This window comes from Pelodiscus sinensis, chromosome 26, assembly GCF_052426305.1.
Source record: "Pelodiscus sinensis isolate ZL-2025 chromosome 26, ASM5242630v1, whole genome shotgun sequence".
Lineage (NCBI taxonomy): Eukaryota > Metazoa > Chordata > Testudines > Trionychidae > Pelodiscus > Pelodiscus sinensis.
In genome coordinates this window covers 3,791,084-3,804,539 of record NC_143077.1, presented here as the reverse complement: position 1 = coordinate 3,804,539, position 13,456 = coordinate 3,791,084, and the positions used below count along the sequence as shown (strand labels likewise).

Below are 13,456 nucleotides of genomic sequence, written 5' to 3'. Positions count from 1 at the left end.
CACAGCGCATGCAGGCGGATTTGCAGCAGCTAAAGTCTGACTTGCAGCACCTGGCTGAGAGATGTGAGAGCTTCCTACACCGGTCCCCGACAGGGTCCAGTGCCCCACGTCTTCGGTCAGAGCTCCAGCTGCTGGTAGAGAAGATGGATCACGTGTATGGACTTTCTTCTGTCTACCTGGACAAGTGAGTCAGCATAGGGCCAACTTTCTGGAGTTGAGAGAGAATTCTATATGGGCAGAATTAGTTGTGCTGCACAGCTGCCTCTATAAGGCCATGTTTTCACTCTGCAGTAGATTGATTGCCTCCACGATCTATCTTCCGGAGTTGGATTTAGCAGGTCTAGTACAGACCTGCTAAATCGAACTCAGAGGCTTCTCTCATCAGCACCGGTATTCCTGCCTCTCACGAGGAGTAAGAGAAGCCAGCGGGAGTGTTTGCTTCTGTTGACCTCCCTCTGTGGAGACCATGCAGAAACTCGAACTGAGCTATGTCGACTCCAGCTCTGTCATTAACATCGCTGGAGCTGAGTATCTTCATTTGACCTTCCCCTGTCGCGTAGAGCTGGCCTAAAAGTGGGTGAGGCTGAGAGTTGTTCCAGTGTTTCTTAAGGGCACCCAGGAATGTCTAAGAGATGCTGTATATTCAGGAGCTCCGAATGATGCTCTGGGATAATTTGAGTGTTAGTGTTTAGGTGACACCATGCTCCAGGCAGCTGGGTTTCAAATACACTGTTCAGCTGGAACATGATGCAAGTTGAGCTGGGTTCGTATTATTACAAAGCCATCAGTCGGGCGAAATTCACCCTAATTCAGTCTGGGCTGGGGCGTTGCACGGTGCAGGGGTATGCTGCAGGGTGGGAGAGGGCGGTGGAAGCGGATGCAGGACCGGCATACCCAAGGGTACTGCAGGTCAGGGTTGAGATGGATTGGCAGAGCTGGGTGGGGGAAATGTACGTAACCTCCCTTGCTATTGTCCCCTGCTGGGCTGGGGCCTCTTGTGTCCTGACACTCATCAGCACCCCCAAGAATTGACAAGCAGGCTGCCACCCGGGGTGACCACTGTTACGATTTGCATCGTGGTTCCGCCGAGTCGCCGTCGTCACGGCTGCGCCACGCTGTGCCCGGCTCTGTGCAAACCGAACCGACGTCGGTTACAAAGCGCTGCCGATCTTGGCATAAGAGACAAGGGATGGCTACAGACAGGCAGATGATGGAGTGCGAGGAACCCGGGGAACGGTTTTGGCCAGCGACGAATGGGACGGGGTGGCGGCATTCTCACTGCCGTAGGACTCAGCATGACACAGCCAAGGGAGCATTTCTTGTCCTAAGACATGCAGCGCAAACTGTAACAAGGCACCTCCCGAAAGCAACTTATTCACTGAAGGCTAGAAAATGTGTGGTCCTTAGAGCTGGTATCTAGTATCTGTAGCCACTTGCCTGTAGGATCCGTGCTGTGCTTCAGAGGTAGCCTTGTTGTTGTTTGCAGAATCAGACGAACACGGAGTCCAGTGGCATCTTACAGGCTAACACTTCTATTATGGCATAAACTTTTGTGCGTTGCGACTCACTTCCTCAGACGCAGGAAGGGGCAGAAACAACAGGGTCCAGAGATGGGAGTATTACATCAGAGCTAATTCAATACGTAAAGTGGAAAATGACTTACGGTAATGAGAGAGTTGTTCCCATTCCCTCATTACAATAAGTAATTTTCCACTTTAGGTATCCTCCCCTTTGTATCCACATCCGCCCTGATCGCATGCGCTCTGATGGAACGCTCCCATCTCTGTTCCTTTCGCTTTCCCTTCATGCGTCCGAGGAAGTGAGTTGCAACTCACTGCCCTAATAAAATGGTTAGTCTATAACAGTGGACCCCAACACGGTGCCTGCGGGGGCATTTGTGTGCGCCCGCCAAGTGCTCGGGGCTGGCCCTGCCCCGGGTGCGTGGTGCATGTGCGGTGCCGGAGCTGGCCCCGGGTGCATGGCTCATGGGGAGCGCTGCAAATTGGTCGCCCACGCCCCAGGTGTGCGGCTATGGAGGGGCGCCGGCCCCGGGCGCACGGTGAATTGGCATCCCCACCCCTGGGCATGCAGCTATGGGTAGGGAGGTGCTAGCTTTGGGCATGCGGCTATAGGGGGGTGCTGGCCCTGGCCGCGCAGCTCTGCAGGACGCTGGCCCCAGGCATGCTGCAAATGGCCCCGCCTGTGGCCACCCGGCGCATAGGGTTGCTGGCCCCAGGCACGTGGCTTATGGGGTTGTAGTGTATGTGCAGCCCCGCCCCCAGATGCATGAGTGTCCCCGTCCTCTGGCGCCCGGCAGCTTCAAATGGTTGGGGACCACTGGTCTATAAGGTGCCACCGGATTCCTTGTTCCAGCGGTGTCTGTGCTTCGCAGGCAGTAGCCCCACCTGGTCGCACCACGAGGGAGGTAAGCCGTTAGCACGCCTGCCGTTTACGTAGCACTCCCCCTTTCAGAGAGCTGTGCCAAAGTCACTCTTTGTTCCCGAGGAGACGGGGACCCTTGGGATAAGCGACTCTGTAGCGTTGCTGTTAGAGGCAGGGTCCAGTCCGGTATTCCAGTCTCTCATTCTAGAGCTCAGACCGCTAGCTGCTGCCTCTCCGTGCCGTTCGGTTTTACCCCTTCCGTTTTAACTGACGGTGTTTTAGAATTCCAGGGGCCTATACGGGGGCTCGTGTTCTCTGGCTTCCCCCCCGAGACTCCAGGTTTCATTACGGCCCTTTCTTCCGGCTCCTCGGGTGTGAATGCTGGGTGTGACGCAGAGCGAGCGGTCCCCTTCCTCTCCGCTGCTTGCGACCCCAGTGGCCTCACCGTGCAGAGCGACCTCGGTTCTAGAAGTCACGTTTCCTCCTTGTCTCTAGGTTAAAGACGGTGGGTGCAATCGTGCGGAGCACCCAAGGAGCAGAGTCCCTGGTCAAAGGGTATGAAGTGAAACTGAGCCAAGAGGAGGCGGTACCTGCCGATCTGACAGCCATTCAGTCTCACAGAGCTACGTTACAGGTGGGAAATGTGATGCGTCCACTAGAAACTAGGACAGGTTGGACCTCTCTGGTCCGGCAACCTCGGGACCTGACCGGTTCCGAACCGGAGAATTTTCCAGAGCATGGGAGTGTCTAGCAGCATTACCAACACCCCCACTGCTTCCTGGGCTCAGAGAGGACATTGAGGGGTAAATTAGAGCCAAATAGCACAGAACGCTGAGAGCCAGGATGGGCGGCTGTGAACACACTTTATGGGTGTGATGGCGAGTTGGGGTCCCCCCATCCTGCAGCCCCGTAGCAACAAGAGCAGACTCCACCAGCCAGTAGAACAGAGAGGGGTTTATTGCTTCTCCGGGATACAGCACAGCCTAGACGTGACGTGGCTACAGGAGTCAGGGCCAGGATGCCCCAGGCCCCTTGAGATGGGGTGCCTGGCCCCCCCTCCTTCATCTGTCTCCTCCTCCATTTCAGCCAGAAACTGACCCCTCCCCTAACACTCCCTTCCTTTGTTCCATCCCTTCCCTTAACCAGTAGAACCGGTTTGGTCACTGTCATGGGGGCCCTCATGGCGCCCTCCACTGGGCAGTGCTTAGACAAAGGCCAGTAGGGGTCGCTCTCAGCCCCAGCACAGCAACCAGCAAGGTCCTGACACTACATCACAATGGGACCGTGGGAAACTTGGCCACACCCATGACAAGTGGACGTCCAGCCAACTCAAATCATGCTGGATGCCTGATGTTTCTGGACCAGAGAGTTCTGGCCTAGAGAGGTCCCACCTGTAGCGTCTTGAGCTCTCGCGTTCACGGAATGAGATTTTCCCCGTTCCTTACTGAATTTGCGTTGTGGTCCAGCCCACCTGCTTGCTGGTGAGCGATTGGAGGCTTTCACTGAGTCGACGTGACCCTTGCTGTGTCAGGAATTGGAGGCAGAACGGCTGCCGTGGCAGGCGACGTGGCTCCTGCCTTTGTGCGTGGCTGGTGCTAATTACACTTGGCAGACCCACGTGGGTAGCTCGGTGATGCTGAATGCACCATTGTGACTTGCTCTTGGCTGGGCTACGGATCCCTGCACGTTGCATGTCCTGGTCCTAGATTCAGCCAGATGGCGGAGTTAGTGGGGGCGATAGACCCATCGGTCTGCAGCGCCACAGGGCTAGACATGGATCTGTCTTGTCTTAGCTGTTCTGTACATACGTTGGGCTAGAAAACGCCATGTTGCTCGTGCCCGCCAGCAGCGTGGCTCACCTGTCTGGTTCCAGTAATACGGACGCCGCGGTCTTGTTGTCTGTTACAGCAATGGCTCAGTGAGGTGAAGACCAAGAGCGCTGCCTTCTCTGCGTTGGAAGAGGACGTGGCCAAGGCTAAAGCCATGGGAGAGCAGCTGTGTCGACTGAAGCAAGAGCACAGCTTGGACCTCGAGCGGTACCAGGAGAAGGGAGCGCAGCTGTGGGATCGCTGGCAGCGAGTTGGCGCTCAGATTGACACCCGGTGAGGGTCTCCCGGCTTGTCCTTGCTGCTTTAATCAGACTGGGGCTTTTAGCTGAGAAAAGAGACATCTAAGGGGGGAATATCAGAGGGCTATGAAATCACAACTGCTGTGGGAAAAAGGACTAAAGAAGAGTTATTGACTCCTTTCCAGAACACAGCAACTAGGGGTCAGCAAATGAGATGAACGGGCTGCAGGTTTCAAACAAACCAAAGGAAGTTTTTCTTCACACCACACGGTCAACCTGTGGAACTCCTCGCCGGAGGATGTGGTGAAGACCAAAACTATAACAAGGTTCATAAGAGAACTAGATAAATTAACGGACCTTAGGTCCATCTATTGCTATTAGCCAGGAGGGATAGGAATGGTGTCCCTAGCCTCTGTTTGGCCAGAAGCTGGGAATGGGCAACAGGGGAGGGATCACTTGCATAAAACGGCCAGACTGGGTCAGACCAAAGGTCCATCCGGCCCAGTGTCCCGTCTGCCGACAGTGGCCAATATCAGGCACCCCCGAGGGAGAGAACAAAACAGGGAATCATCACACGATCCCTCTCCTGTCACCCATTTCCAGACAAAAAGAGGCTAGGGACACCATTGCTACCCATTTTATTGAGGTCTTTTTTGAACCCAGTTGAAGTCCTAGTCTTTACAACATCCTCTGGCAAGGAGTTCCCCAGGTTGACTGTGCGCTGCATGAAGAAAATCTTCCTTTTGTTTGTTTGAAACCTGCTGCCTGTTCATTTCACTTGATGACCCCTAGTCCTTGATGATTCCCTGTTCTGTTCATTCCCTCTGGGGCCCCGGGCATTGGCCACTGTTGGAAGACAGGATGCTGGACTAGACGGACCTTTGGTTTAGCCCAGACTGACCGTTCTTATGTTCTTTGCTGGCTGTGCCCGGGATGGAAGCTTGTGCCAGATTTGGAACTGTCAGTGGTATTTTTCCAGTTGTAACTTCTGCTCGCAGCCAGGGTAACACCCGCCCCATTGAATACAAGACTTAATTCTCGAACTCGCTCCTCTAACTCCATCCTTTTAATTCTTGACTCCCCTTCCCTGCTTTAACATCCCTGCCCACCCCGGCAGGCTCCCATAGCGGCTGCTAACTTTGGCCAGGCTGATTCTTTGGCGCTCCTTTCAGACCCATGTGAGGCTGGATCTCTGGCTTTCGACTGGCTGGAGGCGTTGCCACCCTTAACAGGCTGTCGCTTGGCTGTTAAGCTGTTCCCTGTCTCGCAGAGGTTGTACGTGCCACTTCCATAAATCCCCCCGGGGAAGCATCGGCTCTCGAGGTGCCTCGGCTCGGAGCGGGACACGAGCCCTTGTTTCCCCGCGGTGGTTTGAGTTCGGCGATGGGTCTCTCTTTGCAGCTGTTCGGAGCTGGAGGGCATCCAGGAGGTGCTGCGGGATTACCGGGCGTGCCATGGGGAGCTGATCCAGTGGATCGAGGAGACCACCGCCCAGCAAGAACTAATGAAACCCGGACAAGCAGAGGACAGCCGGGTGCTCTCCGAACAGCTGAGCCAGCAGACGGTAAGAGAGGCGCTCTGCGCACTGCAGGGTGGGTGCCGAAAGGAGCCGGACATGGGGGGGTTTAATGAATCTGTTGTCTTGTAAAGCTTCCGATCGTCGCCGTCTTAAGGATGGAAAGACTCGTGGGGTTTGCCAGGACCTGGGTGCATTCACCACTAGCTCAGCAAAGTGGACGCCCCCGAAGGACAGTGCCTGGCCGTTACCGCTGTCGGAGAGCCCATCAGTCTCCTGGGAGCGCCTGCTTGGGCACCAGGGAGCAATGAGACAGCGGCGAGGGGGCTAGTCTGGGTACAAGCCCCTCCTCTAGTCTGCCTTGGGGGCCCTTGGGCGAGTCAGGTAGGCTCAGGTGTTTGAAGGTATTTAAGTCTCAAGAGCCTTTGCCACCATGGAAGAACTTGTTCTGAGTGTAAAAATCATCCGAAATAGATTGACAGGAATTCCGGCAGGCTGTTGCTTTGTAGAATTGGCAGATCTGGCTACTGCAGAGGAGCGTTCACACAAAATCAATGGAAACCCACTTCCTGGTGCCACACCAGCAATGCGATTTAAACTGAACTACGCAACGTATGGAAAACAGCCTGATAACAGTCTAGAATACTCGCTCTTTGTGGGAGATCTCACCCCAGATGTGGATGACGGCATGTTAGATGAGTTTTCTGTTAAATCACGTAGAGGTGGAAAAGTTGTTTTGGACCAGACGGGAGTTTCCAAAGGTTATGGGTTTGTGAAATTCACGGATGAGCTGGAACAGAAAAGAGCCCTGACAGAGCTGTGGGATTGGGCCCTAAACCTGTACGCTTGAGTGTGGCCATGCCCAAAGCTAACCGTATGAAGACAGTGGAATACAATCAGATGTGCAGCTATAATTATACCCAGTATTACCAACAATATCAGAACTACTATGCCCAGTGGGGATACGAGCAGAACTAGTATTCTATGATAAGTCCTTAACTTCCATTGACTTCAGTGATCTTGGGGATGTGTGTGTTTCAATATTTTAAAAGAATCTGGGCCCTTGCCTCTCGGTGCCTCAGTTTTCCATCTGTGCAATGGGGATAGCCGCCTTCCCGGGGGCCTGGTGAGAATAAACACCATAAAGAGTGGGAAGCGCTCATTGTATGCTACCTGAGGAAGAGAGAGATCTAGGTAATCGTCCTCGTCTCCTTAAAATGGCCAGGGAGACCGAGGAAACGTCTCCACTCCTGGAGATGCTGGGTCACTGCGGGAGATGCTCGCTTTGCACGAGCTGGGCCTGTTCTGTCGCCGTGCGTCTCCCCTGGTCTCTCGCCAGCGCCTTCCACGGGCAGTCGATAAATACGCGTCATGGGCTTTCCAGAAAGGAAAATGATTTCCCCCTATCGATTTTGTGCTTCATGTTTGACGGACACTGACGGCTTCCTCTCCGGGCACCGAGAGAGCTGCCCTGAAAACGGCTGTCTCGGGACACACGCAGCCCTCACGCGAAAGAACCGTCAAGCGTCAGAGGGCTTAGACAGATTACAGAGATTCATCACTGGGGAAGTTTGCAGATGACCCAAATATTGGGGGGGGGGGAGGTAAATTGTGACAAGGATGAGTCACCAATTCAGCAGGCTCTGGATCCCTGGCTGCAAACTAGGGATGTAAAATCCCATTTAATTAGTTAAACGTTATGTTTAATTGGCTGACTGATTAAACAGAGGTGGGTGGGGGCTGCACCATCCCGCTGTGGCCCACACGCCGTGCCTGCTCTAGCCCCCACTGGTTAACCGTTAAGGGTGAGACTTACCGGTTAACCATTCCCATCCCTAGTGCAAACACACCACGTATGTTCAGACCGCCAAGTGTAAACGTACCTCCAGGACCAGAGCCTGCAGGCCGTACTTGTGGGACAGGCACTCTCTCCTGGAAAGCAGTGATTTGGAGAGAGATTTGGGGGTGATGGTGCATAGTGAGCTGAACACGAACTCTTGCCGCGATGCTGAGGCCAAAAGTGAATGTGATGCTGGGAGATGTAAACAGGGAATCTGGAGTAGGAGAAGGGAGGGGTTTTACCGCTGGATGTGGCGCTGGTGCGACTGCTTCTGGAATCCTGCGCCCCGTTTTGCCACTATTCAGGAAGGATGTTGATCAATTGCAGATGGTTCAGCAAAGAGCCATAAGAATGCTGCAAGGAAAACCTGCCTTCAAGTAAGAGACTCCAAGAGCTCTGTCTCGTTAGCTGAACAGAGAGACGGTTAAGATGTGGCTGGATTCCAGTTAACTGTCACTATTTACACGGGAAAGAAACATTTAATGATGGGCTTTGTGGGGGCACCGGAGGAAGACCTCCATGATTCAGTGCCTTGAAGTTAAAATTAGACACATGCAGCCTGGATTTTAGCAGTGGGAATAATTAACTATTGAAACAATTGACCATGGCTCACGGTGGATTTTCCATCACGGGCAAGTTGTAGATCAAGACTGGCTGCTTTTCTAAAAGCTCTGCTCTAGGAATTAGGGATGTGAATGGGTCACCAGGTGATCTTATTGGGTGATGCTTATCAGGTTCCAGTTAACTGGTACCCGGGAACAGCCCCTTGCCTGATGCCCGCTGTGGGCAGAGAGCTGCTCCAGCCCCATGGGGAGGGGCCGGGAGCAGCAGCCCTGCACGCGATGGGGGACAGGAAGAGGAGGGGAGGGATAGCTCAGTGGTTTGAGCATTGGCCTGCTAAACCCAGGGGTGTGAGTTCAATCCTTGCAGAAGCCATTTAGGGATTTGGGGCAAAAATGTGTCAGAGATGGTACTTGGTCCTGCTGTGAAGGCAGGGGGCTAGACTCAATGATCTTTCAAGGTCTCTTCCAGTTCTGGGAGATAGGCAATCTCCATTAATTAGAATTAGAGGAGTTGGCCACCCTGCATGCGGTGGGGTGCAGAAGTGGGACCCCACTTCATCAATTAATAGATTAAACTTAAGGGTTAACTGATTAACTGGGAGTTTACATGCCTGCTAGGAATTTTTAGGAAAACTCTCTAACCTCCTGTACAATCCAGGCCAGACGTAGAGGGTCACAGATCTTGCACCGGGTCTGTTTAACGTGTGGGCAGATGGAAAGGCAGGAACATCACCTGCTCTGTCCCGTAGCGTAAGGGCTACAGAGACCTCTGCCATCGGGCCATCGCCTGGCTATTGACAACAAGGTTGGCGGGGCAGTGATGGGCCAGGAGTCGAAGGAGGAGATCAAAGGAAAATGTCCCTGAAAAGCCGGCCTGGCCGTGTAGGCAGTCTCGACCTACGGCAGTTACTCGGGTAACTTTTTCCTTTTGTTTTTTTGCCAAAGGCTTTGGTTGTGGTGATCGACCGAAATCAAGCCAAGCTGGACCAGTGTCAGAAACTCTCCCAGCAGTACTCCGCGGTGGTCAAGGTAAAGGCGCGTTTCTGAAACCTGGGCTTGGCGTCTTCCCTTCTCGGGAGCCGGAGGGGAGTCCAACCGCCTCTAGGGTTGGCTTTGGCAGTTCTGGTTCCGTGTGGCGCGTGGGAATGAGATGCCAAGAGACCTGAAGAGGTCAGCGATAGAATAAACCATTCGACCCACTCCCGCCTTGTTTTCTTTCCAGGACTACGAGCTGCAGCTCATGACCTACCGGGCGTTTGTGGAGTCTCAGCAGAAATCGCCCGTGAAACGCAGACGGATTCTTTCCTCCTCAGATGTCATCACCCAAGAGGTACACTGCCTGCTTGGCCTTGCATGGGAGAGGTTCCTCTGCTTTTAGACGCCGGTGGAGCAGCCTGTCTGTGAAAATAGCTCCTTTCTGCCGAACTCTTCTGTCAAAGTTTCCACCCTCGCTGTTTTGTTTATTAGCCAGAGAGGATGGCTTAGTGCTCTAAGCATCAGGTATGAAATACCTAGACTCCTTGGAACCACAGGTTCAAATCCCAACAGGGTCGACTCAGCCCTTCAGCCTTCCAAGGTAAATGCACAGAGTTCCATGCAGTATCACTGTGTGTGGATCTTTTGGATGAGACCTTTACAAACCACCCAGGCCCTGTCTGCTCCGTGTGGATATCAAGAGCCCATGGTCTTGTTCTAAGAGTTAGAAGGTTTTGCCCCAGTGTTCACCACCAACACTTCCCCTCCCACCCCACTGTTGTGCAGCATGTCTTGCGTCAAGCGGCTGCCACCCTCCCTCTGCCAATTGCTGCATTTCAGTGGTGCTGTAACGTATCTAGTCTGACACGTGCTTGGGGATCTTTCCGTGAGAGGTGCTGTCTCCGTAGCTCACGCTATCCAGCCCCGAGGTCCTGTCCGCCAGAGGTCCGACTGACGCACGGCGGTTTTGTTTTGGCTTCTTTTAGTTCATGGATTTACGGACGCGCTACACCGCCCTCGTCACGTTAACCACGCAGCACGTGAAGTACATCAGCGACGCTCTCCGGCGGCTGGAAGAAGAGGAGGTAAGGAGATTTTATAGCCTGCTCTAGTTCCTTGGGCAGTTTAATGTCAGTGCCTGGAAAGAGAATGGAGTAGAGAAAGAAGCATTTCATTTCCGAACAGCTGGGCTATGTCTAGACTGGCATGATTTTCCACAAATGCTTGTAACGGAAAAGTTTTCCGTTACAAGCATTTGCGGAAAAGAGCGTCTAGATTGGCACGGACGCTTTTCCGCAAAAGCACTTTTTGCGGGAAAGTGTCTGTGCCAATCTAGACGCACTTTTATGCAAAAAAGCCCCGATGGCCATTTTAGCCATCGGGGCATTTTGGCGCAAAACAGTCTTGTGCTGTCTACACTGGCCCTCTTGCGCAAATGATTCGCGCAAGAGGGCTTTTGCCTGAACGGGAGCAGCACAGTATTTCTGCAAGAACACTGACCATCTTACATGAGATTGTCAGTGTTCTTGCGGAAATTCAAGCGGCCACTGTAGACAGCTGGCAAGTTTTTCCGCAAAAGCAGCTGATTTTGCAGAAAAACTGGCCTGTCTAGACACAGCCCTGGACGATAATAATGGGATAAGTAACAGCATGGGTTTGTCGAGAACTAATGGAGTCAAGCCAGCAGAATAGCAGCTAAAGATGCCTGAAAGTGTGACACTTGGAACCCCCCGCTCCAAACCTCCCCCTCCAATCATTCTGGGATGTGTTAGCACAGCGGTTCTCAAACTTTTTGGGCTCCGGAGCCCTTTACGTGCGTAAAAATGTATGCGGAGCCCCAGCGGTCCACTGCTTGTATGTGTTGTACCTGTCGATGTTTCCAGTTTGTCAACCTCGCGGAGCCCCCGAGATGTCTTGCGGAGCTCCGTGGAGCACAGTTTGAGAAACACTGTGTTAGCAGACACGTAGCAAGGCAGACGCGAGAAGTCGTTCTTCCGCTCTCCTCGGCGCGGATTAGGCTTCAGCCGGAGCCTTGTGTCTTGTTCTGGGCGCCACATTTCAGGAAAGGTGGACAAATTGGAGAACGTTCAGAGAAGAGCCACAGAAATGATCAAAGGTCTAGAAAATGACCTGTGAGGGCAGATGGAGAAAATTCGATTTGTCTAGTCTGGCGAAAGAAGCTCGAGAGGGAACATGACAGTTTTCAAACACAGAAAAGGGTGTTACCAGGAGGAGGGAGAAAAGTTGTTCTCCTTAATTTCTGAGGACAGGACAAGAAGCAAGGGGCTTAAACTGCAGCCAGAGAGGTTGAGGTTGGACATTAGGAAAAACTTCCTGTCCTGGTGGTTAAACACTGGAATAAATTGCCCAGGGAGGTTGTGGAATCCCCATCACTGGAGAGATTTAAGAGCAGGTTGGACAGACACCTGTCAGGGATGGTCTAGATCAGGGGAGGGCAATAATTTTCACGGGGGGGCACTTAATGAATTTTAGTACATGATCACAGGCCGGCTCCACCCCTGGCAGGGGCAGGGCCTGGGGCTGAAGGGGCAGGACCGGCCTCCCCCCAGCATTGTGTGGGGCTGGAGGCTTTGCATTAAAATCACAGCAAAGGACCCTACTGCTACCACGTTGGCTGGCAGCTGCCCGGGGTCGCTGAGGCTGTGTAAAGGGTTTGTGGCTCCAGTCCCTGCTGGGGTAGCGCCATCACTAGGAGCCGTGAGCCGTTTATACAGGATCCTGCTGCCTGAGCCACCACCTGGACATTTGGTGGCCCGGGCAGCAGGCTATACATAGAAAGTGGCCAGATGCAGCCCCGTGGGCTGGATCAAAGTGTTAGGTGGGCTGGATCCGGCCTTCGGGCCGCACCTTGCCCTGCCCTGGTCTAGATGGGGCTTGGTCCTTCCATGAGTGCGGGGAACTGGACTGGATCACCCCTCGAGGTCTCTTCTAGCCCTGTCGTTCTGTGATGCTAACTTCACAATTAGCACGGTCAGCGCGCCCAGGCCCAGGCGTCGGCTTCTGCTAGCGACTCTTCCTTTGCTTCAGACCAACCCGTTTCCTTTCGCCGCGCGGTTCGGGGCTGGGCACTGGCTGCAGTCATTTCGGGCCCCTCGGCACGTTAATGTGGGACGTGTTCCTGTCTCCCCCGTGTGCAGAAAGTCGTAGAGGAAGAGAAGCAGGAGCATGTGGACAAAGTGAAAGAGCTGCTGGGCTGGGTCTCTGGCTTGAAAGAGAGCGCGCACGTCGGGACCGGTCCGCCCAAGAGCAAGGGGTTGGGCGACATTGAGAAATCCATCTCGGAGCAGCAGGTAAACCAAGGGGCCTGCGTCCCTCCCTCCCTGTGCATGGCACCTGGACCGCGTCACCTTCACACTGCTAGTGTAGATACTAAAACTACATTGTCCCGCCAGTTTGGCCAGAGCTTCCCAAAACCTTGATGCCTCTTTTTAACACTGAGCATGCACTCAAACTTTGGGGAATTGCTGCCCTTCTTTCCAACCTGAGGCCACGTTTATACTTACGTGCTGGAGATCGATCTTCTGGCATTCGATTTAGTGGATCTAGTAAAGACCCGCTAAATCAAACGCTGAGGACGCCTCCGGTCGTTTGCTCCCGTCAGCCTCCCACTGTGAAGACGGTGCCAAGCTTGACTTAAGGTATGTTGACTCCAGCTACGTTATTTACTTAGCTGGGGTTGCGTATCTTAAGCTGACCTTCCCGGGTGTGGTATAGACCGGGCCTCAAATGGACCTGCTTTCTTGTTCTCAACAGGCTCTCAACGAGGAGTTGTCTGCAAGGAAAGAGCAGGTCTCAGAGGCAATCAAAACGGCACAGATCTTCCTTGCAAAGCATGGCCACAAGTGAGTACAGTGCAAGTAGTGGTGGGAAAGAGACAGAGGGCTGGCCAAGGGCAGGGTACCTCATTGTCAGAAGAGAAGGTGATGGTAAAATAGAAAGGAAAATAATCGCAAGTTGAATGGCCAGATTACGTAACTACACTGATGAGATGCCGCTGGTGCAGGTGCTATTTGGATCCAGGGGACGAGGTGGATGTGAAAATGGCAAGTTTTATCAAAAAATTGGCCCCCATAGAGGTTCCCAAATTGCTG

The 13,456-nt window shown here is 53.5% G+C and overlaps 1 protein-coding gene and 1 pseudogene across 25 annotated transcripts in view; both read left to right on the top strand.

Moving 5' to 3' along the window:
- The window catches only part of MACF1 (microtubule actin crosslinking factor 1), a 299,184-nt gene that overhangs the window by 138,684 nt on the left and 147,044 nt on the right, over window positions 1-13,456 (top strand). For all 25 annotated transcript variants that reach the window (XM_075908729.2, XM_075908727.2, XM_075908730.2 and 22 more), the window contains 9 exons: window positions 6-184; window positions 2,878-3,016; window positions 4,291-4,484; window positions 5,852-6,014; window positions 9,315-9,398; window positions 9,592-9,699; window positions 10,331-10,429; window positions 12,503-12,655; window positions 13,119-13,207. In XM_075908729.2, the coding sequence (XP_075764844.2) occupies window positions 6-184; window positions 2,878-3,016; window positions 4,291-4,484; window positions 5,852-6,014; window positions 9,315-9,398; window positions 9,592-9,699; window positions 10,331-10,429; window positions 12,503-12,655; window positions 13,119-13,207 (1,208 nt within the window). The remainder of the gene's footprint in view (window positions 1-5; window positions 185-2,877; window positions 3,017-4,290; window positions 4,485-5,851; window positions 6,015-9,314; window positions 9,399-9,591; window positions 9,700-10,330; window positions 10,430-12,502; window positions 12,656-13,118; window positions 13,208-13,456) is intronic.
- LOC142819907 (tRNA selenocysteine 1-associated protein 1 pseudogene) lies at window positions 6,125-9,308 on the top strand (annotated as a pseudogene).